Source organism: Poromitra crassiceps (genome assembly GCF_964638095.1).
Source record: "Poromitra crassiceps genome assembly, chromosome: 20".
In the NCBI taxonomy this organism is placed as follows: Eukaryota; Metazoa; Chordata; class Actinopteri; order Beryciformes; family Melamphaidae; genus Poromitra; species Poromitra crassiceps.
This window is the reverse complement of record NC_139637.1, coordinates 6172259-6199758: the sequence shown is the minus strand read 5'-3', so window position 1 is coordinate 6199758 and position 27500 is coordinate 6172259. Positions and strand designations below refer to the sequence as shown.

The following is a 27500-nucleotide window of genomic DNA, read 5'->3' as shown; positions in this document are numbered from 1 at the left end:
AGACCTAAAAGAAACATGGCCATCGCTGATTTTGGCCTACGGACCACTTTGATATTACACTTAAATAGTCCCTCTGAATCATGACAGTAAAGCACTTGGATAGCCAGTCCCTTATCTTACTTTAGCTGCTTATTGATCTGCAAAAGTGCTCACACAGAAAGAAGGATACTGTCTGGGAGGCAATATTCTACTGCAAAATGTCTCCCAGAGAAACATTAGCTCCATCAATTACTGTGTGTGTGTGTGTGTGTGTGTGTGTGTGTGTGTGTGTGTGTGTGTGTGTGTGTGTGTGTGTGTGTGTGTGTGTGTGTGTGTGTGTGTCTGTGTGTGTGTGTGTGTGTGTGTGTGTGTGTGTGTGTGTGTGTGTGTGTGTGCGTGCGTCCACTCCATCCAGTTTACTTTCGGCTGCTTATGGAGTGGAACGTGGAACGAGTGGACAACTCAGTGTGATATCAGGCCGGCCTAGGAGTGTTTAACTTTTACATCTCAATCAATGTCCGTTACATTCAAGTCACTGTTAAATTCAAGTCATTGTTACATTCAAGTCATTGTTACATTGTTACATTCAAGTCATTGTTACATTGTTACATTCAAGTCATTGTTACATTGTTACATTCAAGTCATTGTTACATTGTTACATTCAAGTCATTTTGCCAAACAAAGTTCATCATCTGTTTGTTCATTTTTATTTTTATTTTATTTTTAATTCATGTTTTTATTAGGAATGCAAAAATAGCTACAAGTGAGTAAAATCACATGTATGTAAATTAATTGAATATCCCCAGGGGCCTCAAGAGGGCCCTAACAACATGAACAACAGAACACCGTCTCTGTGTAGAAGATTATATTGCGAAAAATAGTGTGGATGACTATTTCAAACATAAAACGTGCTGTACAAATAAGCACAAACAAACAAACCCAAAAAAGGAAGGGGGGTGTTTGTTCATTTTCACTGACTTTCCTTTCTGCCTGGTTGATCTGACTGTTTTCTGTTGTCTTCAGGTAAAACGGGTCAGTTCCTCCTGCTGATCATCTACACCAGCCTGATGTTCCTCACCCTGCAGTGTTTCATGCAGATCCCCTTCACCTACATCCCTCTGCATGGTAAACACACAGAGAAAAGTCTCTGCATGGTAAACACACAGAGAAAAGTCTCTGCATGGTAAACACACAGAGAAAAATATCTGCATGGTAAACACACAGAGAAAAGTCTGCATGGTAAACACACAGAGACAAGTCTCTGCATGGTAAACACACAGAGAAAAGTCTCTGCATGGTAAACACACAGAGACAAGTCTCTGCATGGTAAACACACAGAGAAAAGTCTCTGCATGGTAAACACACAGAGAAAAGTCTCTGCATGGTAAACACACAGAGACAAGTCTCTGCATGGTAAACACACAGAGAAAAGTCTCTGCATGGTAAACACACAGAGAAAAGTCTCTGCATGGCCAACACAGAGAAAAGTCTCCATGTCCATGGTAAACACACAGAGAAAAGTCTCTGCATGGTAAACACACAGAGAAAAGTATCTGCATGGTACACACACACACACACACACACACACACACACACAGAGAGAAAAGTCTCTGCGTGGTAAACACACAGAGAAAAGTCTCTGCATGGTAAACACACAGAGAAAAGTCTATGCATGGTAAACACACAGAGAAAAGTCTCCGCATGGTAAACACACAGAGAAAAGTCTCTGCATGGTACACACACACACAGAGAAAAGTCTCTGCATGGTAAACACACAGAGAAAAGTATCTGCATGGTAAACGCACAGAGAAAAGTCTCTGCATGGTAAACACACAGAGAAAAGTCTCTGCATGGTAAACACACAGAGGAAAGTCTCTGCATGGTAAACACACAGAGAAAAGTCTCTCCATGTCCATGGTAAACACACAGAGAAAAGTCTCTGCATGGTAAACACACAGAGAAAAGTCTCTGCATGGTAAACACACAGAGACAAGTCTCTGCATGGTAAACACACAGAGAAAAGTCTCTGCATGGTAAGCACACAGAGACAAGTCTCTGCATGGTAAACACACAGAGAAAAGTCTCTGCATGGTAAACACACAGAGACAGGTCTGCATAGTAAACACACAGAAAAGTCTCTGTATGGTAAACACAGAGAAAAGTCTCTGCATGGTAAACACACAGAGAAAAATATCTGCATGGTAAACACACAGAGAAAAGTCTCTGCATGGTAAACACACAGAGAAAAGTATCTGCATGGTAAACACACAGAGAAAAGTCTCTGTATGGTAAACACACAGAGAAAAGTCTCTGTATGGTAAACACACAGAGAAAAGTCTCTGCATGGTAAACACACAGAGACAAGTCTCTGCATGGTAAACACACATAGACAAGTCTCTGCATAGTAAACACACAGAGACAAGTCTCTGCATGGTAAACACACAGAGACAAGTCTCTGCATGGTAAACACACAGAGACAAGTATCTGCATAGTAAACACACAGACAAGTCTCTGCATGGTAAACACACAGACAAGTCTCTGCATGGTAAACACACAGAGAAAAGTCTCTGCATAGTAAACACACAGACAAGTCTCTGCATAGTAAACACACAGAGACAAGTCTCTGCATGGTAAACACACAGAGACAAGTATCTGCATAGTAAACACACAGACAAGTCTCTGCATGGTAAACACACAGACAAGTCTCTGCATGGTAAACACACAGAGACAAGTATCTGCATAGTAAACACACAGACAAGTCTCTGCATGGTAAACACACAGACAAGTCTCTGCATGGTAAACACACAGAGAAAAGTATCTGCATGGTAAACACACAGAGAAAAGTATCTGCATAGTAAACACACAGACAAGTCTCTGCATAGTAAACACACAGAGCCAAGTATCTGCATGGTAAACACACAGACAAGTCTCTGCATGGTAAACACACAGACAAGTCTCTGCATTGTAAACACACAGAGACAAGTCTCTGCATGGTAAACACACAGAGAAAAGTCTCTGTATGGTAAACACACAGAGAAAAGTCTCTGCATAGTAAACACACAGAGACAAGTCTCTGCATGGTAAATACACAGAGAAAAGTATCTCCATGTTAAACACACAGAGAAAAGTCTCTGCATGGTAAATACACAGAGAAAAGTATCTCCATGGTAAACACACAGAGAAAAGTGGCACCCGAGTCTTGGGTGTGTACTCCACAAAGTACACACCCACACCTCTCTCGCCCCACAGGGTTTTTTGGCTCACCTGTGCGCTGCTCCACTCTGGTTCACCTGTGGGCTCCTCCACTCTGCACCTCTCCATGGTGCTGAACCTGTCATTTTGCCCACTAATTAGCCGTTTTTGCCTATTTAGTCGTCCCTAATTACCCAATTCAAAAATCCAGCTCCGTTAAGTCACAATTTCCAAGAACTAATACACATAGCTTTATTTTTAGCTTGACTGCATTTTTTTTAGTTCATCTAGATTTGATAAAGATTGATCGTTTCATAAAGCTTTTCAAAAGGGCTGTAGAATTTTGTCAACCCACAGAGGAGCAGGTCATCCTTCAACTTGAAGTAAAAACATAATCGATTGTATTTATATAGCGCCTTTCTAGATACTCAAAGCGCTTCACATATCAAGGGAGGGAGGGCGAGGGAGGGGAGGGAACTCAACTCATCCACCACCGATGTGTAGCACCCACCTGGGTGATGTGTAGCACCCACCTGGGTGATGTGTAGCACCCACCTGGGTGATGTGTAGCACCCGCCTGGGTGATGTGTAGCACCCACCTGGGTGATGTGTAGCAGCCACCTGGGTGATGTGTAGCAGCACCCACCTGGGTGATGTGTAGCAGCCACCTGGGTGATGTGTAGCACCCACCTGGGTGATGTGTAGCACCCACCTGGGTGATGTGTAGCACCCACCTGAGTGATGTGTAGCACCCACCTGAGTGATGTGTAGCACCCACCTGGGTGATGTGTAGCACCCACCTGGGTGATGTGTAGCACCCACCTGAGTGATGTGTAGCACCCACCTGAGTGATTTGTGTCGAGTCCACCCCTGGGGATACACAGTGATCGAACCAGGCGTTTTGACGGTACGATTTCTTTTAAACTGACATATTTGTGTCGAGTCCACCCCTGGGGATACACAGTGATCGAACCAGGCGTTTTGACGGTACGATTTTTTTTAAACTGACATATTTGTGTCGAGTCCACCCCTGGGGATACACAGTGATCGAACCAGGCGTTTTGACGGTACGATTTTTTTTAAACTGACATATTTGTGTCGAGTCCACCCCTGGGGATACACAGTGATCGAACCAGGCGTTTTGACGGTACGATTTTTTTTAAACTGACATATTTGTGTCGAGTCCACCCCTGGGGATACACAGTGATCGAACCAGGCGTTTTGACGGTATGATTTTTTTTAAACTGACATAGTGTAGCACCCACCTGGGTGATGTGTAGCACCCACCTGGGTGATGTGTAGCACCCACCTGAGTGATGTGTAGCACCCACCTGGGTGATGTGTAGCACCCACCTGGGTGATGTGTAGCACCCACCTGGGTGATGTGTAACACCCACCTGGGTGATGTGTAACACCCACCTGGGTGATGTGTAGCACCCACCTGGGTGATGTGTAGCAGCACCCACCTGGGTGATGTGTAGCAGCACCCACCTGGGTGATGTGTAGCAGCACCCACCTGGGTGATGTGTAGCAGCACCCACCTGGGTGATGTGTAGCACCCACCTGGGTGAGGCACGGCAGCCAGTTTGCGCCAGAATGATGATCTTCTATTTTACAAGGTGTTCATATCGTTAACAGCTGATCAGCTGATTGTCAATACTTAGCTCATGAAAGAGACACAGAAAAAGACTAAGCTGGATGTGAGTCAGTTGCCACATTTACTGTCTTGTGCTTTTTCAACAGTCAGCGGCTACTGGGAACATTTCCTCTATCATTTGGGCATCGTAAGGTATGGATGCCTTAAGCATTTTACCCCCAAAATCCAATACACCGACTGCATTAAATAATTAATATAGCAGAGTATAGAGAGGCAAAGTGACCGCCTACTTCCTGCTTCAGCACTGTACCAGAGATTGTTACCCGCCATTGATTTTCCCATAGACATTTTGTAAAATGCTTATCAAAATAGTTCTACTTGGTCAAACCAAACGGTTCAGATATATTTAGAATCGAGAGAGACCATAGAACATTTCACTCGGACCAAAACTTAAAAAAACTACATAGAAAAAATATTTTCTTTAAATCCGCATTTGTTTTTAACGTTTTAGTCCAAGTGAAATGTTATGTGGTCTCTCCTGCGTCTAAATATATCTGAACCGTTTGGTTTGAACAAGTAAAACTATTTTTATATAAGCATTTTACGAAATGTCTATGGGAAAATAAATAAATCTCTGGTACAGTGCTGAAGCAGGAAGTGACGTTCACTTTGCCTCTCTATTGCATCAGCACTGACTTATCTGTATTTGTGTGTGTGTGTGCGTGTGTACGTGTGTGCGTGTGAACGTGTGTGTGTGTGTGTGTGCGTGCACGCACGTGTGTGTACGTGCGTGTGTGTTTCCAGATTCAGCGTGGTGGAACCGGGGAACGTGGCGCGCCTCCTGGCCCCAGACGTGGGCCTCCTCATCTCCTCCGTCTTCGTACTGAGACTGTGCAAGAAGCTGCTACGCCCCGCCCCCCAAATCAGTCTCCATGACAACGGCATCACACCCTCCGACGGCGAGGTAACCCGCGGGCAACGCACGCTCACCAGCCGACTGAACGTCAATAAGAACTCAACACTAAAATATAAACACGGTTATGTGAATGGCTCTTTGGCAGGAAGTGGAAACCTCTGACACGGAGTCGGATGGAGGAAGTGAGGTCACCGAGGGCTCGACCTATGACAGCACAGAGAGCACGGTGCCGGTTCAGTCCGGCCCGCCCCAGTTTGTCCAGAAGCTGATTGTGTTTGCAGCCGGACTCAAGCTGCTGCTGTCGGCCATCATGAACACAGCAGGCAAAGTGCTGGTGACCATATTGCTGGGGCTAGCAGGTAGTGCAGCTGTGCGTGTGCTTGCGTGGCAATGCATCGTGTGTGTGTGTGTGTGTGTGTGTGTGTGTGTAAAGGTCCGGCTGTGGATACTCCTTGGAGGACCAGTAGGAGGCGCTCTTCCCTCTCGTCTCATGAATAATCTCCCCAATGCCCCAGAGCAGAGACAGGGACTCTGTCATGTGAGTGAGCACCGTCCTTTGGATGAGAAGTTAAACCGAGGTCCTGACTCTCTGTGGTCATTAAAGATCCTATCAGCACTCTTCACAAGAGTAGGGGTGTCACCCCGGTGCCCTGAGGGGTGTCACCCCGGTGTGCTGAGGGGTGTAGCCCCGGTGTCCTGGGGGGTGTAACCCCGGTGCCCTGGGGGGTGTAACCCCGGTGCCTTGGGGGGTGTAACCCCGCTGCCCTGAGGGGTGTAACCCCGCTGCCCTGAGGGCTGTAACCCCGGTGCCCTGGGGGGTGTAACCCCGGTGCCCTGAGGGGTGTAACCCCGGTGCCTTGGGGGGTGTAACCCCGGTGCCTTGGGGGGTGTAACCCCGGTGCCCTGAGGGGTGTAACCCCGGTGCCCTGAGGGGTGTAACCTCGGTGCCCTGAGGGGTGTAACCTCGGTGCCCTGAGGGGTGTAACCCCGGTGCGCTGAGGGGTGTAACCCCGGTGCCCTGAGGGGTGTAACCCCGGTGCCCTGAGGGGTGTAACCCCGGTGCCCTGAGGGGTGTAACCCCGGTGCCCTGGCTAAATTCCCAAACAGGTCCTCCTTCAATCATGGCCACTTAATCATCCCTCGTTACTTAATTGGCACATTCAGTTGTCAACTCTCCACTGTGATACAGTAGCTGAGCGTTCTGGCACAAACTGGTGATACACATTGACATTGGTGGTGGATGAGTTGAGTCCCCCCCCTTTTGAGTTTTGAGTATATAGAAAGGCGCTATATCATGTAAATGCAATCAATTTATTACTTTGACTTGTGTGTGTGTGTGTGTGTGTGTGTGTATATGTGTGTGTGTGTGTGTGTGTGTCAAACCTAACTCTAGCTCAGTTTTCAGCAAATGATAGTCTTGATATTTGGTAGCCTGGGGCATGTTCATAAAATGTGTGTGCGAGGACTCCAACTTGCTGGACCGGCAAAAAAAAGCTGCAAAACAGTTGGCCAAGTAACTGCTCTGTGTCTGCCATCATTAGCAGTTATTTCATTTGGAAAAGACGCTGTCACTTCTACCCATAGTCTTAGTCTAATGTTTCTTTTTTGATCTGCCTATGTCTATAGCCTACAGATAAGATGAGCATGATCTTGTATTGTATTGCATTGACTCTTGCTACTATTGGGTTTTGATACCATTAATGTCTCTAATCGAAAATCCAATAAAGAAATTAAAATGTGTGTGTGTGTGTGTGTGTGTGTGTGTGTGTGTGTGTGTGTGTGTGTGTGTGTGTGTGTGTGTGTGTGTGTGCAGGTATCACCCTGCCCTCCCTGACCTCGGGTGTGTATTTCGGGGTGTTCCTGGCTCTGGTGTGGTGGTGGGTGTTTGGCCGCTCTCTCAGCATGCTCCTCTTCAGCACCCTGTGTGTGATGATGGCCATCTTCAGCGCAGGACACCTGCTGGCCCTGTACCTCTACCAGCTGCCCCTGTCCCAGCAGATAGTGCCCCCGCAGGACGTCCACGCCAGGTACGCCGGACTAGGGTTACACTGACATGTTGGCCTAATGTGGGAATTAGGTCGTCCTCAGTGTTTCCAGTCATCTGGGGCCAGTTGCACCAACTGGTCTTACGACTGGTCTTAAGCTAAGTCGGTCTTAACTTTACGACCTAACAGCTACGCCGGTTGCGCCAACAGGGCGTAAGCCTTTTTCTCACTAAGACCGGTCGTAAATATTACGCCTAGTCCAGAGCAGGCGTAAGGTGCAGTATAGACGGTTTTCACCTGTGTGTTGTGCAATAGCCACAACCCCTCAGCACGGCTGTATTCAGCCCTCAATTATAAACCGCAAACCGGAGTACGTTATAAACTTTATAAATATAGTCACGTTATAAACAACTAACCAATGCTGGGGGTCCGTATGGAAAGTGGAAATCGAAATGGTTAAAAGTTAAATCAATTTGGTCATTCAGTGGCGTTTTACTGCCATGTAAAGTAACGACAAGTAACAGTTAGCCGCTACCATTAGCCACACTACAGCCGATTACCCATCAGCGGAGCGTCATTTGACGTCAGCACACTCTTCTAAACAGGTCGCGTGCCGCATTCCAGTGGGCGTTCCCATGCTTTCACGTGGACGTGCATCGCTACGACCGGGCGTAGTTAAGACCAGTTGGTGCAACCGGCCCCTGGACTTTAATTGAAATATCCTTAATCCTGGGTTTGAGTCCGGGCCCGGGACCTTTTCGTCTCATCTTATCCCCATCTTTCTCTCTCCATTGTGCACAAATGAAGGCAAAAATGTGTATATATATTGTAAAATATTGTATATCAGACACTTAAAATCTGTCTTCCCTCTCTCTGTCCCAGGTTGTTTGGTATGACAGGCGTCATCAGAACCAACAGTTCGGACCCGTACAGCCTCGCTCTGCACTCAGAGGTCAGCTGGCCGGACTTCATCAACCCTCTGGTTCTGCTGCTGCTGTACTACACACTGGTGGCCCTGCTGCATAAATGGGTCCACATCACAGAAGAGGAGGTGTGTGTGTGTGTGTGTGTGTGTGTGTGTGTGTGTGTGTGTGTGTGTGTGTGTGTGTGCGTGCCTGCGGCCAAATAGCCTATTATGATTGTTACAAGTTAGTACTAGTACCTCACCACTACCCTTCCACTTTAACCCATTGATACCTGATGCAGCATTTGTGTGTGTATCCCTTTAAGACCGGTCTTAAAGGGATACACACACAAATGAGGGATGTACACGCAAATGCTGCATCAGGTATCAATGGGTTAAATAGTATTACTTTTTGTGCGTGTACTGTACATGTATGTCTCATTAGAATGCATGCATATTAAACCTCAGAAAATATTCAAATTATATGAATTTACATAATAAGTCATTTCTATTCACCCTATTGTAGCCCCGCCCACTTGACACATTTTGTCACGACTTCCTGTTCAAAACGCCAGCTGTTCTACCTGCTCAAACTAGTCTGACTCACCTGGTCAAACCCAGTCTGACTCACATATGAGCCAGACTAGGTTTATGAGTCACAGGAAGTGTAAACACAATCAGAACTTCCGAATTGTGTTTACACTTCCTGTCTCTTGTACATGAGGTGAATTGGTGTTGTGTTTGTTAGGATATTGTTGACGTTGAGGAGTACGAGAGTCCAGTAGAAACTCCAGAGGCCCCTCCCACTTTCTCCAGGATCCTCTACGTGTCTGGAGACAAACAAGAGGTAACCACAGCATGGGCATCTTTATACTCACAGTCACAGGCAGGGCTTGACATTAGCACGCGGGTAGAATTTGGTGGCGATGTGTAACTCTAGCCACTTTGGCGGGTAGCTATATATATATATATATATATATATATATATATATATATATATATATATATATATTTTTTTTTGTATATCAAATGTTCTCTGTCTTTCTTTTTGCAGCTTCTGTCCAGCACAGATGATGACATCTATCTCCCGGATGAGGTAAGTCATCTTATTTATTCCATTCATAAGACCTGTTTTCCAAGTTTATCTTAGCTGTTTGGGAATGAGGATGTCTCAAGTTGAGACTCCTTCAAGAAATCCTTGTGGCTCCTTAATAAATAATCAATAGTAAATTGTTTTGATCACCTCTGTCGTGAACATTGCTCATCCCCGGATCTAAACTCATGATGCGTTCTTTTCCCCTCAGCCAGGAGTCTTATTGATGGGTACTTCCTGGCAGGATCTCCATAGAAACGAGCTGGGATCTCTGTTGGGCGGGGCGGGCTACACCAACTGTTATCCTCCACCACAATATGAAGGCAAAGACTCACCATCACATGGTAATCACTCCTGAATGTCCATCCACACACACATGACCGCGACAAAGTCATCTTTTTTAACACCTTAAGTGCCATAGCCGAAATAATTTGTCTTACATAATCCAACGCTTAAGTGCCAGAGCCGAGTTTACTCGTCTTAGATAAACATTTTTTTTTTATGACGGTGGGACATCAATCAACAACTTTTACATCTTCGAGATCACTATTGGAGCAAGATAATGTGTATAATCTATTTTACCGACCCACTAAGTGTTGACAGTGCTCCCCCAGACGACCGAAATCAAAGAAAAAACTGCCGCGGGACCAAGCCGTTCAAGGAAATGCCGTGGCGATTTTACAGTAATCCATTCAAGACTTGTCTTGCCTGAGAGCGGCCGCGCACCGGCAGCAGCACACAGAGAGCGGAGAGCGATTTGCAAAATAGATCATAGGTGAAACACACTTTGAAACACCTCAGAAAGGCCAGAATCAACATCTGCCCATCGCCCACGCATTCCCCGGCCCATCTTGACTCGCACAAGGAGCGTCCGCACGCAGACAAGCAGGCAGGCAGGCACACAGGCAGGCAGCAGCAAAAGCGCTTCTGACACGCCCGCTGTACAGCCAGGAGGAAGGAGGAGAAGACACACGGAGGGAGGAGTTTGAATGAGAGGGGTGTTTCCTGTTGTTATGGAGGAAATTACTGTTCAAAACTATTGTTTAGAATGTCTGACGGTCTTACTGATGCCAAAAATGAATGGTTAAAGTGACTGTTTCACAAAAAGCCATTTATCTCTGAATAAATTTCCAGACGCTGAAACCATGCTGTACTCAACGGCTAATATCTACATAACTACTAACTCTGCAAACTAACTCTTTTAGACAGAGAAAGCACACATTCTATTAGTTATTTTTAGATGATTGGTGTTCATGAATTCTTAACAGAAAAGAATCCTCGCCTGTTCTAAAATGAGCCAGAATCGTCAAAAACACCCCTGGCACAACTTACCTACAGGAATGAAAACATGGCTGGCATTCAATGTGTTAAATCATCTTTTTACCACGTGCGCATCGTGTGCAGCGTGCGCAGCGTGCGCAGCGTGCGCAGTGCGTGGTCAAGAGAAGGCTTTTTGGGGTGAGTCATGCATTAATTAATTAATTCAGTCAGTCAGGAATGGTCACTCAAGAATGGATAACGTATGCGGCGCGCATGCAAGTCCGCGCAGCGGGCAAGCTGCAGGGTGGACGAGGCCAGGGAGCCCGCACAGCGGGCAAGCCTAGGAATCGAGCACCTAGTCACTATATAAATCCAATAAATTATTATATTATTATTATTATTATTATTATTATTAATAATAATAATTTATTATTCTCCCAAATACAGATAGGAAGTGAGGAAGACAGGAGAAGAGGGAGAAGAGAGGAATGATGTTTGGTTTATTTACTAACCTCTTCTCTCCGATTTTCTCTCTTTTCTGCTCGAGACAGAAGGGGATGTAGAAATATGGGAGCAGAGTGAGGCGGCCCGAACGACGGAGACAGGGAGCGTGCCTCCTCCGTCAGGACTAAGCAGTCTGGAGACAGGAAGTGTGCCTCCTCCATCAGGACCGAGCGGTCTGGTGGTGTTTGGACAGCTGGTGCAGAAGCACAGCTACGTCAGCGCCCTCATCATCATGATGGTAAAGCATTACTGAGAGATATCCTCCTGCTGTGTAGAGGCGTGGTAGTGTCACAATAATGTCCCTGCAATGCTAGTTATGAGATCACATCATCTGATGATAGTCGTGACACGACCACGCGGCTCCATCAGTGTTGGCGTACCTTCTCCCTCAGATATGGAGCATCACCTACAACAGCTGGCTGACCTTTGCCCTGCTGGTGTGGTCCTGCATCATCTGGATGATGCGAGACCGCCGGCGCTACGCCATGATGTCCGCTCCTTTCCTGGCCATCTACGGCACTGTCCTGGTGGTGCTGGGCTTCCTGAGCGGCCTGCGTCTGACTCGCTCCGAGCTGTACCCCGGCCTGCCCGCTGCTGTGATCGTGGACTTTGACCTCAACAGCTACCACCCAGCACCCTGTGTCCATCTGGGAGCCAAGGTGAGCGAGGGAGGGAGGGAGGATGGAGATCAAACTTCATCTTGGAAGGTCAGCACCTAGCGAGCTAACTAGCTTAGCTTGTAGGCTAGTATGTAGTTTGAATTTAGGCTAACTCGCTAACCTAGATCATTTACTATGGCTGCATTGCTTTTTCTCAGTTAGTAACAAGAGCACTAATCTCTTCATACTATTATCTTTGCCTTTTTCACTGGACTTCAGTCTAATGTTACCTGGCCAGAAAAGCCGTGGTTCTTTGGCCATTGAGGTTGAACTCAACCAATGAGATTAGTTCTGCTTTCAGATTGGCTCCGCCTGCGATGGAGAAAAGTTTGTACGATTAAAACTCAAATCTTCTACTTCCCAGCACCTTTGTGTTCACACTGAACAGCATAGCTTTTCTGTGGCTCTCAAATGGAACCAACTGTTTTATGTTGATTATAGACCTTATTCGCTAACCTCGGACGGCGCCATATTGTTGACATAGAGACGGTAGAGATAGAAACAAACCACGGGGACTTTATTGCTGTCATTACTACAGCCATGCCTAACGCAGGTCACCATCCGAACACAATTGGAACGACACAGGTAACGCTAACGGCGGCTAGCTTCCTATAAACGCTGCTCTCACATAGGTTGTCACTTAAAGCTGCAGCGCTATGTCGAGAACATGGCGGCGGTGGGCGTGCCCGTACGTGAGTGACGTCAATCGAATAAGGTCTATATCAAACTGTAAGACTGTAGGTAAAGTAAGTATGTTGTCTTTACAGTTTGACCTGCTGTCTGTCTGCAGGCTCTCTACAGCTTCAGCTTCTGGCTCATGTTCCGTCAGCAGCTGAAGGAGAGACAGGAGGAGCAGAGCTTGAAGGAGGAATCACTCCATGAAGTCAAAGTGATATCATGTAATGTACTCTCGTCTTTCATTACATTTCTCCATTGTTTCCATAAAGATGAAGGTTAAGGTCTTAGAACTTATTTTCAGTCTTGAATTGTGGGATAGAAGGAAGCCTCTGAGCAGCTATTCTGCATCATAGAAAATGTATGCTTGGACACAAGATCATCCATATCAGACTAGCCCTATGCAACTTTGTTGCAGTTACAATTTCAAGTCATGGTCACCATCTTGAAAATGGTGGCCATCTTGAAATTAATGGCAATACTGAAGAACTATCAACTATCAACTAATTATGTCGTCAATATCATTATTATGTCCAACGCTGATAAGAAGATTCTGTGCTTTATCACAAAATGCCCAATTGTTATGGAATTCTGAGCTAAGCAGCACCACTATCCTTCCTCTTCCTCTCTCTTCGTCTTCCTCCTCTGTGTGTTTACTCCCTCTCAGTGGAGGAAGAGGAGCCTTCTCCTCTGGTGGCCATGCTGGGCTCGGCGGTGAAAGGGACTCTGGTGAAGTACTGGATCCTCTCCTGCTGCTCCATGTTCTTTGTGGTCAGCTTCTCTGGAAAGGTAGACCTTATTGTAAACTAGGGCTGTGGCGATTCACTTATCTCCCGATTCGATACTATCACGATTCTTGGGTGCCGATTCGATTTATATTGCGATTCTTAAGTATTGCGATTCTGCGATTATTGCGATTCGATATTACGATTTATTGCGATTTTTGTTTCTTTTTTTCTTTTCTTTTTTCAGTTTGTTTGCTTTTTTACACTAGATTAGAACATGGGAAAAGTTGAATCATACACTAGAGACTGTATATTATATCATGAGTAGGGCTGGGTGATATAGTTAAAAACAGGGGCGGACTGGGATCATAATTCAGGCCGGCCATTAGATACCAAGCAGGCCAGGCCGATATGGGCCGACGCGCGTGAAATTTGGGCCGTTTGAAGCCCAATTTGGGCCGTTTGAAGCCAGATTTGGGCCGTTTGAAGTCCAATTTTACAATGAGATGCACCCACTTTAACCCTGAAGTGTAATTATTACTTCAGACTAACTAATAAAGTAATAAAACCACTAGTAAACCAGTAGGCGGCGCCTGGCCTGCTGTTCAGTGAGTGGCCTGACTGCGGGCACCCAATTTTTTTTTTTTTTTTTTTTTTTTTTGCGATTATCGATTCTGGAATAAAAGATCGATTCAAAAAATCGTGACATTAAAAATCGCGATACTTAGGTGAATCGATTTTTTCCAACACCCCTATTGTAAACAGCATGAGTCTATTTTTACAAGAGCAGATTCAAAAAAGATCTCATTCTTGATGTTCGCTGCACTGCTGCTGCAACACTATTGTATTGCCTCGTCATGGAGAGGAACTTTCTGGGAAATCCTGCAGCAGCGATGAGGGTTAAATTATTAGTTTTTGTGTTTTACTTCCTTACTTGCTATTTGATATATGTTATATGTATTATTCTTAACTGTATCCTTTTCTCCAACCAATGACCAATAATGAGCTAACCTTGTCTGATGTTCATTTGCCCAGGTGATGGTCTACAAGATCCTCTACATTGTCCTCTTCCTCTTCTGCGTCGTCCTGTACCAGGTGACTGTCTTTCAAATGTGATCACAAAATACACACTACACACTATTTACCAGCTAGCAGTAGATTTAGTCTGTTTGTTATTTGAACTGAAATAGGCTGATGTAGGGACTTATATTCAGGAGTTACCGCTGTTCAGCTTACCCAGCAACGTGGTAACCAACAGGATCTAAATCTTTGATTTCCTTCTTCCTACAGTGAGGAGTTTGCAAGTATTTTTGAACAAGTACATTATATCACACTTTCTTTAGGTAGGCTATACAGTAAAAGAGAAAAGTTGAGGTGGGTTAGTACTACTAACACAGCAGTAGTAGTAGTAGTAGTAGCCTTCTTTTCGGGTGTGGTTGTAACATGTAGCATGTAACACAAGTTAAGTCACTATGCAACTAAACTCATCTAACTAATCTAGTGGCTATGTAGGTGGCATAAAGCCTTCTAAAAACTAAAAGTATTTCCTTCAGCCTTTAGTTTTTACTTGAGCTAATAGCTTCAATAAGAGTTATATATATCAGACCCCGTGTATAATCAGCATCAGCAGAGGATGATTGTCAATGATCTCCTTTGATGAAACTGGATTAATTTCTCAGTTTTAAATATTATTCACCTTATGTTCAGACCTTACAGTGGGCCAAATTCTTCCGGGTCCTTTTAACACTTCCGGCGGTCACGGCGCAAAATAAGAGTTGTTTTTGGAGCGGACAGTGAAGGGGGTAAAATAAAGAACGTAGCCTACTACTTTGAGCTCGGTACACAGCAAGCAAGCGAGTATCCACTGTTAGCCAGGTCAGATAACGTTATCGTCGACAATGACGAGCACTTTCTTGTAAAACATACCTGGACTCCAACAAAGAAAGCTTCAGATAGTTTTCTCTCCTCCGAGCGCTAGAGCCACTTACGTCAATAAAGACCCGCAGACGTTAACGTAATATCCCTGGAATGCGAGACTTAACGAGCCAGTTACATGGCGTTGCATTCTTAGACATTGCCGTTTGCTTTTATTTGGTATGTTACACACAATTGGCCAAATTATTAGTTAATTCAGAGTTAGATGATATTGGAGCAGCCAGCCATTTTATTTTATTTTATTTAATTTTTTAGCCGGAAGTTTTGATACGGCCACACAACCGGGTCAAATGGGCGTGGCTACATAAGGTGAATAAGAGCGCCTGTTTCCTGGTTGTAGATGAAGCAGAGTTTTATTTCTCACCCCCCTCTTATATCTCAAACACGCAGACGTTTGGGCGTTTGTGAAAATCGACCTTTTTTCTCACTTTGGACCCAGTGGAGTCGGAGAGTAGATCCAAGTAGATGAGCGATGGCAAATCCATTGTTTTTGTAAAGTGGAATATGATATTGAGATTGCTGGGGTCAGCAGGTGCAGAGGAAATGTGTTCTTAAAGTTGAGGTGTTGTTACAACATGTGTTGTTACAACATGTGTGTTGTTGCAACGTAACAACACAACACAAAGCCAGTATTGTATCAATTTCAACTGACGCCACGACGTGTCGACGCTTAAATGATCAGTAGTAAATGATCAGCTGACTAAGGAGGTTCACAATAGGTCCTGCTCTTACATTACCCCTGAGTACACACACACACACACACACACACACACACACACACACACACACACACACACACATCGATACTGCCTCACAGTTAAGAGTATTGATTATGACTCATAAAAAGAGACACAACCATTTTTGCTGCCGTTTCCCTGCTTTCCATCCTGGACTTGTGTTTCTGCTGAGCTTTGAGAACACAGAGCCACTTACAGAGAAGAGAGGCCTAATGGAGAGGAGAGAGGAGAGGAGAGGAGATGTGTGAGACAACAGCGCTCGTCTCGTCTGTTCAGACAACATCAGCAGAACGCTGGCGTTTCACACACGAGTGTATGAGGAAAGGAATGTAGACGGGGCTTTTGGAACTGTGGTTAAAGCCCCATTCAGTAAGTTTTCCAAGTTTTGCTATTGAGGAAACTGCGCCCTCTGGGTCCAATAGTATCGATAACGATATCGCCGTTCAAAGTCAACAAAACACAGCGCCAGAAAGCTCTATGTACATGTTGTGACATCGGGTACTCACCACGTGATGAAATAATAATCCATAGTTCCGTGAAACATCATTTTCGTAGCAAATCCGAATCAAGTTACTTCCTTGTTTTCCTGAAGACAGCGCTTCCGCTGTACAGCGCATGCGCGCACCCTTTTCTTTTTTCTTTTTTCTTGCTACGGGACGTGGCAGACAACCTGCTTTGTCCCAGGGCTGGCTAATGGAGGGCGGTGTGGGATAAATAAAGTCGAGAGTCTCCCTATTACAAGTCAATCTACCATGTCCTGTGACTAAAAATCTCTTATATTACAGTAAAAAATGTCAAAAATCTTACTGATTGGGGCTTTAAGTTGTAAGTTTGTGATCCATTTGTTGGATACAGAGCATTCAGTGTACGTGACGGATTATATATAACATGTCTGTTCTTACCGAGTGAATTAAAATGATGTTTGTTGTTCCGGACATATGTTCACTCATGTGCTTTCCAGTCTTTTGCGCAAATTTCTGCGACAAATTCCCAAACAAAAGGCACCAAGTGACACTGTAGAAATTTGGACTAAAAAGTTCCTTCTCCTACATGCAAGTCCCTGGAAAGTTCAGTCTCAATTGAGAAAATGGAATTGGAAATTATAAACGTATAAAAATTATACAAAAAAATTAAGAAGCTTACATTTAATACGTAGTAGAGAGAGTAACAGTGTAACGATGTTATCGCATTATCACGGTATTAATTTAAAAAAAATCTGAAAATGTTCAAAAAGTACTGAGAGACTCACTGAAACCGTCTCTCCAAGGCTGCACGTTTGCATCTGGGAGACTGTTGCCAACTTCGGTTTATGATGGACAGTATTTACCATGTTTTTCAACGCACTGTAATCACGGTAGCACGGTAATCACGGTACCACGGTTTGAATGATAATGAAAATTTGAAACGGTACGGTTATCATAAGGAATTTTACCACGGTTATCATTAAAACCAGTTATCGTTACATCCCTAATACGTAGTATTACAATTGTATTTCAATTTCTGGAGTTCAAATACAGTCTCAATTGGCACTAATCCTAATCTCCTTCAGGTCTTTTACCCTCTTTTCATTTCATTTTACATTTACTTTCAGATTATAGTTATTTATCTGATCCAGAACAACTTAACGAGTGCAACAGCTCTAAAGTGCAAGAGGGAAAATCCACTGTATCTTTCCCAGTAGTTTGGTTCATATCTGTGTCTCTGCTCCCACCGCTCAGACCCGTTACGACATGTGGCGCCGGGTGCTGAAGACCTTCTGGGCCGTGGTTGTGGGTTACTCCATGGTGGTGCTGATCGCCATCTACATGTACCAGTTCAGAGTCGTGTCTGGACTGCTCAGACAGATCATGGGCATGTCGGAGGAAGGGTGAGTGTCAGAGTGTTTACACTATAATACTGTACTGTAGTGATGTCACAGTACCAATAATTCAGTAGTCGGTACCGGTACTAGTGAATTTCTACGGTACTCGGTACCAATTTCGGTACCACGGTAAAAAAAACAGACTGATATTTCTTCAACATATTCTCCTTTATTAAAGTATGCAACCATTTCCAATGAACAAATGACATGTAGCCTTCAACTTTAAAACAAAACAATGTGCTTCTGCTTACTTCTTACATTCAACTCTGTATGGCAGTGAGTGCAGACAGTGCAACACCAGTGGCATGTAGCCCTCAAGTATTGTTTATTGAAAAAAAGAAAAAAAAAATCGATACCCTCGGTACCATGCAAAAACAGGTACCAAAGTACCGAAAACAATGTAGTACCGACTAGTGTCCTCTAGAGAGAGTGTGGCGTCAGCGGAGGACCAAAATGCGAGACTCATTAGCCAATGAACAGCCAGGAATGGGTCTCGCGCTACGTTTGCATGCTAAAATAAAGCTGATAATGTACAATTTGATTCAAGGGGGGGGGAACCCTTTCAGAGTACAACACAAACTGTCTATTTTGCTGCAACTCGACAGTGCTGCTTTTTTTAATCAAGAGTTCCAGGACCTTACTTCCTTCCTCGAGTATAAGAGCACCTAATCCAGGACCTTACTTCCTGGAACTCTTGAGAGTAAAAAACTGGTCCATTGGAGTGAATGGAGATGTCGGAACTCTTCTATTATACGGCTCTGGTAGCGACTAAGTACCGAAGTACCGAAAACCTTGACAACACTACTGTACTGTAGGCTAAAAACAGTTTACCTTTGACCTTTGGCTATGTGTGTGCATGCACAATACATGATGGCTGAGATTTGGCATTTTTGAAATGCCGATATTTTGTTGTTTGCTTTGGAAAAGCCAATCAAATAATTGTGCGTGATGACCTTAGCAGAAGTCTTTCAGTTTTTCAAAATGTGCAGCTACTGAGTTGAAGTCCACGCAAAAAGCAATGAGTCTGACGGGAATTAATCTCAACAGACCAGTAAGTCCATTTAGAACATCATTTACTAAAAACACACAGAGAACAACAAGATGCATCGGTTGGCTATCAAACTGTGTGGACTTTCTCACTTCAACTGAGGCTAATAACAGTGATGTCAAAACAAAGTTAGCAAAATATAATGATCTATAATCAACAAATATTACCGTAGCACAAATTATTCAGTATCACTCATATTTCAATGGGCACTATTTTCATTATTTCATTACAAAATCACTACATATCTCAAAACCTAAATATAATATAATATATTATTTACACACCTTTATGTGAATTTTGTGTAAATTTGTAAAAACTATACAGCAGGCCTTATTTACATTTCTCACTTTTTGTCTGTCTCTTCTGCCTCTCTTCTCTCCAGTCTTCGTGACCTGGGTTTGGAGCGATACGATACCGTGGAGCTGTTTGCACGTATTCTACTTCCTGCTGCGTTCCTATTGGCCTGCATCCTCCAGCTGCACTACTTCAACGCAGACTTCCTGTCTCTCACCGACCTGGACAACGTGCCCGTCAGACAGGGATCCAGGTGAGTGGCATTACTCTGTGTGTGTGTGTGTGTGCGCGCGCGTGTGCGTGTGTGCGTGCGTGCATGCGTGTGTGTGTGTGTGTGTGTGTGTGTGTGTGTGTGTGTGTGTGTGTGTGTGTGCGTGTGCGTGTGCGTGCGTGCGTGTGTGTGTGTGTGTGACCACTTAACACACCTTAGATAATGTGCTTCATATCAACCACCAGTACCATTAAATATTTACAACAAAGATGAGCTTGGGATTTGTTGATATATTGTCAAAACCTTTACTTTGCTTTTGTCTATAGACCAAATCAGCGGGGATGTTTACATTTACTTCCGGTTACCCCTGAGGTCCACACATTATAATGGCGGTGAACGGCTAAACTGACGTGTTGAAGACAAAAACAGACAAAGAAGACAAAAATGGTTCATTCGTGTTGTGTTGTTGTTTAATATCATTCATAACAACACTTTCACTAACGTTAGTGGAGACCAGACTAGCTAATTTACCTGTTGGACCAGACCAGACCAGAGTAGACTTGAAGCGAAATTAAATTAACGTGGCGTCAGTAGCTCTGTCTGTAACGAGTCTGCAAAAAAACAGCGAGTTTGACAGTTGTAAACAAACGTTATTAGCTAGCTAACACTACATAAAACAAACACAGAAGAAAGGCTAGATACGTCGAAAAAGCATGTTTACCAACCGTTTGAACATTTAAATTGAAAGTAGTCTGCCGAAAACAACAAAAGATTTTGACAGCATTTATTTGACAACACGCACATTTAAACCTGGCGCCTTCCCCAAGTGGTACCCGGAAGTAATGTTGTTTACATGGTGACCTCACGGTGATTTGGTCTATAGAAGTGCTAATTTATAATCTCTTGGATGGTACAACAGGCACATAGCTATGTACTGTATGTATAAATGATGGTTGTATGCTGCAACGTACATCTCATTTGTCCATTTTCCATCTCTCCATCCAGAGAGGAAGAGCTCAGGAGTTCGGTGAATGTGATATCGGAGACGTAAGAGCTGCATTTATGTCTCCATAAATGGCTTGCTTCACTCACGCTTCACACACAGCTCTGCGTAGAGTCACATCACAATGAACTGTATCTCATACATAAGTGTTTCCCTCAATGTCCGCATTGACATCATCAATGCTTCAAAATGGGAAGAGATAGATGGTCTCTTAGGTTGCAAATGTGTTGCTGATGGGGAACAATAAGCCTCACTTGTTGATTGTGTGCTAAAATAATCTGAGTTGATTTGAAGGGAGATGCTGATGAGAGACAATGTTTGGGGAAATAATTGTTTACTTGTTTACCCTGTTAAATTTGAACGTCCCATCTGTTCATCACACAGAAATATCAGCTTCTCACTAAGAATGTAAGTCATTAATTTGCTCTGTAACATTGTAACAGTAACATTGACACATTTCTCGTTCATTTAATCCCCAGAATTAAAGAAAACCTTGAAAAGTTCCAGAACAGGTAAGGCTTGACTCTTGTTGTTCAGTCACTAACGGGCGTCTACAATCCAAACCGAAACGGATCCAAATGCAAACAGGAAAAGAAATGTGCCAGTAGAGACGTGTTGTTTGTTTCAAATACACAGGACGTGATGTGAAATGATCCATGTGTCACCTCTTAAAGTCACGTGCTCCTGCTGATGACAGAAGGCTTAAAGGAACACTCTGCCCATTTTCAACCAGCTTTGTATCATTAGAACATCAGTAGTATATCAGAAAACTATAAACTGTTTTGAAGTCTGTCATTTAATTTGACAGTTATTGAGTGTTAAAGTGTGGACCAGTGACATCACTGGTCCACACTAACTCAAATTAATAACTCATTAACTCAAATCAACTCTCAATAACTGTCAAACTAGATGAATGATGAATAGTTTGACAGTTATTGAGAGTTGATTTGAGTTAATGAGTTATTAATTTGAGTTAGTGTGGACCAGTGATGTCACTGGTCCACACTTTAACACTCAATAACTGTCAAATTAAATGACAGACTTCAAAACCGTTTACAGTTTTCTGATATACTACTGATGTTCTAATGATACAAAGCTGGTTGAAAATGGGCGGAGTGTTCCTTTAAGCACTGACCTGCCCTGCCTACTCCCATGTTGAGAAGGGCTAGGCACTGTAGGCAGACCCGTGATCGGGGTTGTCAAGTGGGCTCCTACTTTCATTAACGTTTCGCCGAAGTCTTCAGAAAACCAAATAATAACAATAATGTAACACACCTGTAACACACCTTGTTAGAGACCTGTAACACACCTGTTAGAGACCTGAAACCAGAAGATCACAAGTTCAATCCCTGTGTGTCGCCTCTCCTGTCAAAAGTGCCGCTCGGTGTAAAAAGTGTGTGCTGTTGTGCTCCAGGTTAGTGAAAGAGCAGCTGGATGGGAAAAGCCAGGAGACGTTGGACAGCGCTGGACTGCTAACGTCCCCAGACAAAGAGCCTGAAGAGCAGGAGGAGGAGGAGGAGGAGACGACAGGAGAAGGTAACAATGCGTCAGCACCCCGAAAAACATCACAGGGCAGTTTTTGGTGCGGCCCAAGATGATAATAGTAAAGTTTACAGATGGTGAAGTTAATTTTACTTTCCTCTAATAAGGGCCAATTAAAAGCTGGGTCTCTGATAATGGCCGAGGGCATGATCGTCACAAACGAATAAAGGCTGGCCCCAAATATAGGACGGCAAAAATAATAATATGGATACCTGTAAATTCCTGGTTATATAATGTAACGTACAAGTGCCACAAGATGGCAGTAGCTACATTTGAAGTACCATATGGGACCCCATGCAAGTGTCAGTGACTGAATTCCCCATTCAAGTTAGCAGAGGGCTTAAACAGAAGGTAGATCAGAAAACAAGAGCCTTCATACTAAAATATGAGCAAATAGACTTACAAACAGATAATATAAGCCTGCTTCTAATAATGGCCTGGTACCCTCTGCAGTTGACATAAATAAAGGCCCGGGCCAATATTAAAGGAAGTTCTCGATTTAGGCTGAATAAGTCAAACGACTTCTCTCGCTCTTCCTACATCTCTTGATCTCCCTCCTTTCCTCTTCTTTCTCTCATCTCTCCTTCCCTTGTTTCCTCTGTCCTTTCCTTTCACACTCTCTTTTCTTCCTCCCTCCTTCCCTGCCTGTACCTCCATTACACCCTTCATCCCGCCTCTCCCCCCCTCCTCCCTCCCTCCCAGAGAACGCCCCCAGCAGCCGTCAGGACCAGTGGGGTGTGATCGTGGACCGGGCCAGCTTGCTGCTGGTCCACGCGCTGACCGGGCTGCACTGGATCCAGGAGCTGAGCTGGAGGCTGCTGGAGCTGCACAGCCTCAAGATCGTCTCATCTGGCATCATCTGGGTGTCACTGCAGGAGGTGGGAGTGTCTCTCCGCCCGATTTTTTTATCCCATTTTTATCCCCCATTAGTGCTAATTTTAATTAATTTATCCTGGTTGCTGCTCCACCCTCTGCCGATCTGGGGAGAGCCGAAACTGGCTCCATGCTTCCTCCGAGACATGGGCAGTCAGCCAGCCACTTCTTTTCACCTGACAGGGGAAGCTTCACCGGTAGGACATAGCACGTGGGAGGATCACGCTATTCCAACCAGTTCCCCTCCCTCCGAACAGGCGCCCCGAACGACCAGAGGAGGCACCACATCAGCGACCAGGATATTGCATGTTTTGGTGTGGGGTTCCTATATGAAGGAAACCCCCAGGGGGGCACGGGGAGAACATGCAAACTCCACACAGAAAGGCCGTTTTGACGACCCCACCCGGGCGGTGGGCACTCGAGGACATGCGGACGGGCACGCATTCCTTCAGCGCTCACAGTGTCCCAGGTGGGAATCGAACCCAGGACCTTCTAGCTGTGAGGCGACAACGCTTACCACTGCACCACCATGCCCCAAGGGAGTGGGTAGTTTTGATTTCAGCTTGAGTATGTGTGTCAAGATTGGAGCTTGAGAATGATCTGAGAATGCACGGTAAGTTCCATGCATTTCCATTCCCGGAGTTGGAATCATAATTGGAACGTCACCCAGCTCTACGCAAACAGAACTGGATTTGAATTCGAATCACAGAAAACAGAATGGCCATTCAATTCCATGAAATTCCACTTCAAAGAGAGTTTGTCTTGACTCGCTAAACATGATGAATCAAACATGATAAATAACAGTTAAACAAATCAAATACATTCAGTCATAATGTGTGTATTTCGATTACAAAACAAAACATGGAATTTCATTGAACTTCCTGAAACTCAGAGATTGAGGGCCCTATTGGTCGCCTGTGCAGAGACGGGGCATATTGCGTTAGCGTTTGCCCCGGTCGTCATTGCTATCTTCCAACTCATGGGCCTTCCAAATTTGAGGCTGTGCACTCGTGCCGGCAAGATAGGAACCGGGTTTTCACTCTCACCTGGGCCTGTAGGTGAGCAAAGGAGATGTGACCAGCGGAAACTCTGGCATTGTGCTGTCGGTCCGTTTATTCAGTGGCTAGAACCAGCAGCACTGCTAATGACACATTTATGCACTTAGTGTCATAGATGTCATTGCAGCCATGTTAAAGGCCCTTTAGATCAACACGAATCTAGTCAGAAATTGAAGTTGTGATCTCTGTGTGTTGACAGGTTTCTCTGATGAACTTCCTCTTCCTGGTTCTGTGGGCGTTTGCCCTCCCGTTCCCACGGTTACGACCTTTGGCCTCGAGCGTCTCCGCTGTCTGGGCCTGTGTCATGGTCGTGTGTAAGATGTTCTACCAGCTCAAAGTCATCAAGCCACTCAACTACTCCTCCAACTGCACTGCTGTGAGTACACACACCTGTGTGTGTGTGTGCGTGTGTGTGCGTGTGTGTGTGCGTGCGTGTGTGTGTGTGTGTGTGTGTGCCTGTGTGTGCGTGTGCGTGTGTGTGTGTGTGTGTGTGCGTGTGTGCATGTAAATACTTTGTTGCAGAAAGAATTTTGTGATTAGGTGATTCTACATTCGGAATGTCATTTCCAACACATCCAAAACGTGCCTCCTTTGCGAAACACTTTTCAACACATTGTACTGTATCCATCGTCCATCTTTATACACCTTGTGTTTATTTTTTCATGAGGTTGTCATTGCATTATGCAAGTCTTTGTCTTTGTCTTTGTCTTTGTCTTTGTCTTTGTCTTTATTTAAGAAGAAGATTAGCTACAGCAGAGCTGCAGCTATTCTTCCTGGGGTCAAACAACTTGCATAGTTTCAAGATATCAAACAATTTGCATAGTTTCGATCACATACCAAATTTACATTCTGTGTAAAAAATACATTCTGTACAAACGGTACAGTTTTGGATATTACATACATACATACTGTACCTTTCAAGGTATTGCATACATCAGAATACTTACATATCATTACAGATGTGTAGAATATACATAAACTACATCACATATTATGTGTATATACCATTACCATATCTTATATATATAATTATACATATAACTATTACCATCACCATATATATTATATATTATCACAGTAGTAAGTGCTGTTTTACCAATAATTTAAAATGTTTTTTGCTTTTCTTTTGTGTAATATGTGTGGGAAGGGTGTTCCATTCCTGCATACCTCTAAACATGACAGTTCTTTTCATTGCATTTGTTCTAACTACTGGAAGTGTAAAACCTCCTGCAGTAGCATGTCTAGTTGAGTATGTGTGCCTGTTATGACTTAGAGTTACATTTTCATACAGAGAAAGTAATTCATATATGTGAGGATTTTGTATCCATGTACGGTATTTCATTTTGTTACCTTTCAATCTTTTTCTTTTTATTCCTTCTTCTGTTTCTTCTTCTTTTTTCTTTCTTCTTTTATTGAAAATCAAATAAAAACTATATTATTTGAAATCAAAGTCACCACCCCTGGATGCTTGAACGTGTCTGTATTTGTGCCTCTCAGGGCCTGGACCGGTCCAACAGCTCTGGCCTGGATGTGGGAGGGGAGCTGGAGGGAAACCTGGTGGAGCTGCTGAAGCGGTCCATTCTGTACATGGAGCCCGTGGACCCGGTCTACTGGTGCGGAGCGCTGCGCAAGTGTGAGGGTCCGATCCTCCCGTGTCTCAGGGTACGGCCCGTACGGAACTCACCTCACTTCAAGCTGGCTGCCTCCAAACAACTCATTCAAACTAGATCCAAACCACAACCCAAGCTGTGTAAGCTTATTAGCCCATTGATACCCGATGCAGCATTTGTGTGTGTATCCCTTTAAGACCGCGAACCGCGTTAACGCGGTTCGCGGTCTTAAAGGGATACGCACACAAATGAGGGATATACACGCAAATGCTGCATCAGGTATCAATGGGTTAAACTAGATTCACCTTGGTTCACGCTTCACACCTACTCGCCAGTACATGTGGATCAAATAGTATTTGCAAACAAAGAGTTCCAAAATGAGATATATGAATTTGGTACGAAGAAAAACGATGCAAATGTTTGTGAATTTATATGAAAGTCAATATACAAATCAATACATTTCTGTGATTGGCAGGTTACTGTACCAGACACTATCTGAATTGGTAAATTGGTAACCTGACTCTGCTTATTGCAGATTAAATGAAATTAAACAAATTAATTATTTGCTATTTGACCAACCAGCATTATTCTCACAACAAAACACACCCAGTTTCCCCAGAACATTGTATTTCTTACCACAATCCTCCTCGTGTGTTCTGTGTGGTAGAACCTTCTAATGGTGGTGTTGTTCTGTGTGGTAGAACCATCTGATGGTGTTGTTCTGTGTGGTAGAACCATCTGATGGTGTTGGGACTGTGTTCTGTGTGGTAGAACCATCTGATGGTGTTGTTCTGTGTGGTAGAACCATCTGATGGTGTTGGGACTGTGTTCTGTGTGGTAGAACCATCTGATGGTGTTGGGACTGTGTTCTGTGTGGTAGAACCATCTGACCTCCTCATGTGTTCTGTGTGGTAGAACCATCTGATGCTGTTGGGACTCATGTGTTCTGTTGGTAGAACCATCTGACCTCCTCATGTGTTCTGTGTGGTAGAACCATCTGATGGTGTTGGGACTCATGTGTTCTGTGTGGTAGAACCATCTGATGGTGTTGGGTCTGCTGGTGTTCGAGGCGACTGTCCATCGCCACCAGCTGTACTACCGTCTCCATAACAACCTGAAGCTGCCACCATTCAGCATCCTCTCCCAGGGCATCACCAGGCAGCACCTGGACCACGGCGTCCTGCCCTGCGCCAAGTACTTCATCAACTTCTTCTTCTACAAATTTGGACTGGAGGTATTTTAATGTGTGCGTGTGTGTGTGTGTGTGTGTGTGTGTGTGTGTGTGTGTGTGTGCGTACTTTAAAGTGTGTGTGTGCGTGCGTGCGCGCCACTGACTGCATACCATCATGTCTCTCCTCAGATCAGTTTCATTGTGTCGGTCAACATGATTGGTCAAAGGATGGATTTCTATGCCCTGCTCCATTCCTGCGCCTTATTGGCTGTGCTGTCGCGGCGACGCAGGAAGGCTATCGGGGAGGTGTGGCCTAAATACTGCTGCTTCACGGCCGGGCTCATGGTGCTGCAGTACCTGCTCTGTGTGGGCATCCCACCTGCTGTCTGTGTTGGTATGTACCTGCTCTGTGTGGGCATCCCACCTGCTGTCTGTGTTGGTATGGAAACTGTTCAACTCATCACCTGAGAGATGTTCATGTTAACAAAGTTAGCTGCATATTATAAAGCCCCCTTCTATTTTATTCTATAGAGGGGCAAAGTGACCGCCTACTTCCTGCTTTAGCACTGTACCAGAGATTTTCATCCGCCATTTATTTTCCCATAGACATTTCGTAAAATGCTTATAAAAATAGTTTTAATTACTTATACTTACTTACTTTTATTTAG

General features: G+C 44.4%; 1 protein-coding gene across 1 annotated transcript in view; it reads left to right on the top strand.

The window, feature by feature from the left end:
* LOC310794526 (piezo-type mechanosensitive ion channel component 2) overlaps positions 1–27500 on the top strand; it is a gene marked incomplete at its 5' end in the record, with an annotated part of 69419 nt that overhangs the window by 5182 nt on the left and 36737 nt on the right. The window contains 23 exons of the mRNA XM_083656496.1: positions 1003–1104; positions 4915–4960; positions 5573–5732; positions 5830–6043; positions 7498–7711; positions 8552–8720; positions 9322–9420; positions 9628–9669; positions 9878–10010; positions 11478–11668; positions 11823–12089; positions 12880–12988; positions 13432–13553; positions 14525–14584; positions 17880–18028; positions 19453–19617; positions 20581–20622; positions 21993–22114; positions 22823–22998; positions 24251–24427; positions 25549–25713; positions 26695–26895; positions 27022–27226. Of these exons, the coding sequence (XP_083512622.1) occupies positions 1003–1104; positions 4915–4960; positions 5573–5732; positions 5830–6043; positions 7498–7711; positions 8552–8720; positions 9322–9420; positions 9628–9669; positions 9878–10010; positions 11478–11668; positions 11823–12089; positions 12880–12988; positions 13432–13553; positions 14525–14584; positions 17880–18028; positions 19453–19617; positions 20581–20622; positions 21993–22114; positions 22823–22998; positions 24251–24427; positions 25549–25713; positions 26695–26895; positions 27022–27226 (3330 nt within the window). The remainder of the gene's footprint in view (positions 1–1002; positions 1105–4914; positions 4961–5572; positions 5733–5829; positions 6044–7497; positions 7712–8551; positions 8721–9321; positions 9421–9627; positions 9670–9877; positions 10011–11477; positions 11669–11822; positions 12090–12879; positions 12989–13431; positions 13554–14524; positions 14585–17879; positions 18029–19452; positions 19618–20580; positions 20623–21992; positions 22115–22822; positions 22999–24250; positions 24428–25548; positions 25714–26694; positions 26896–27021; positions 27227–27500) is intronic.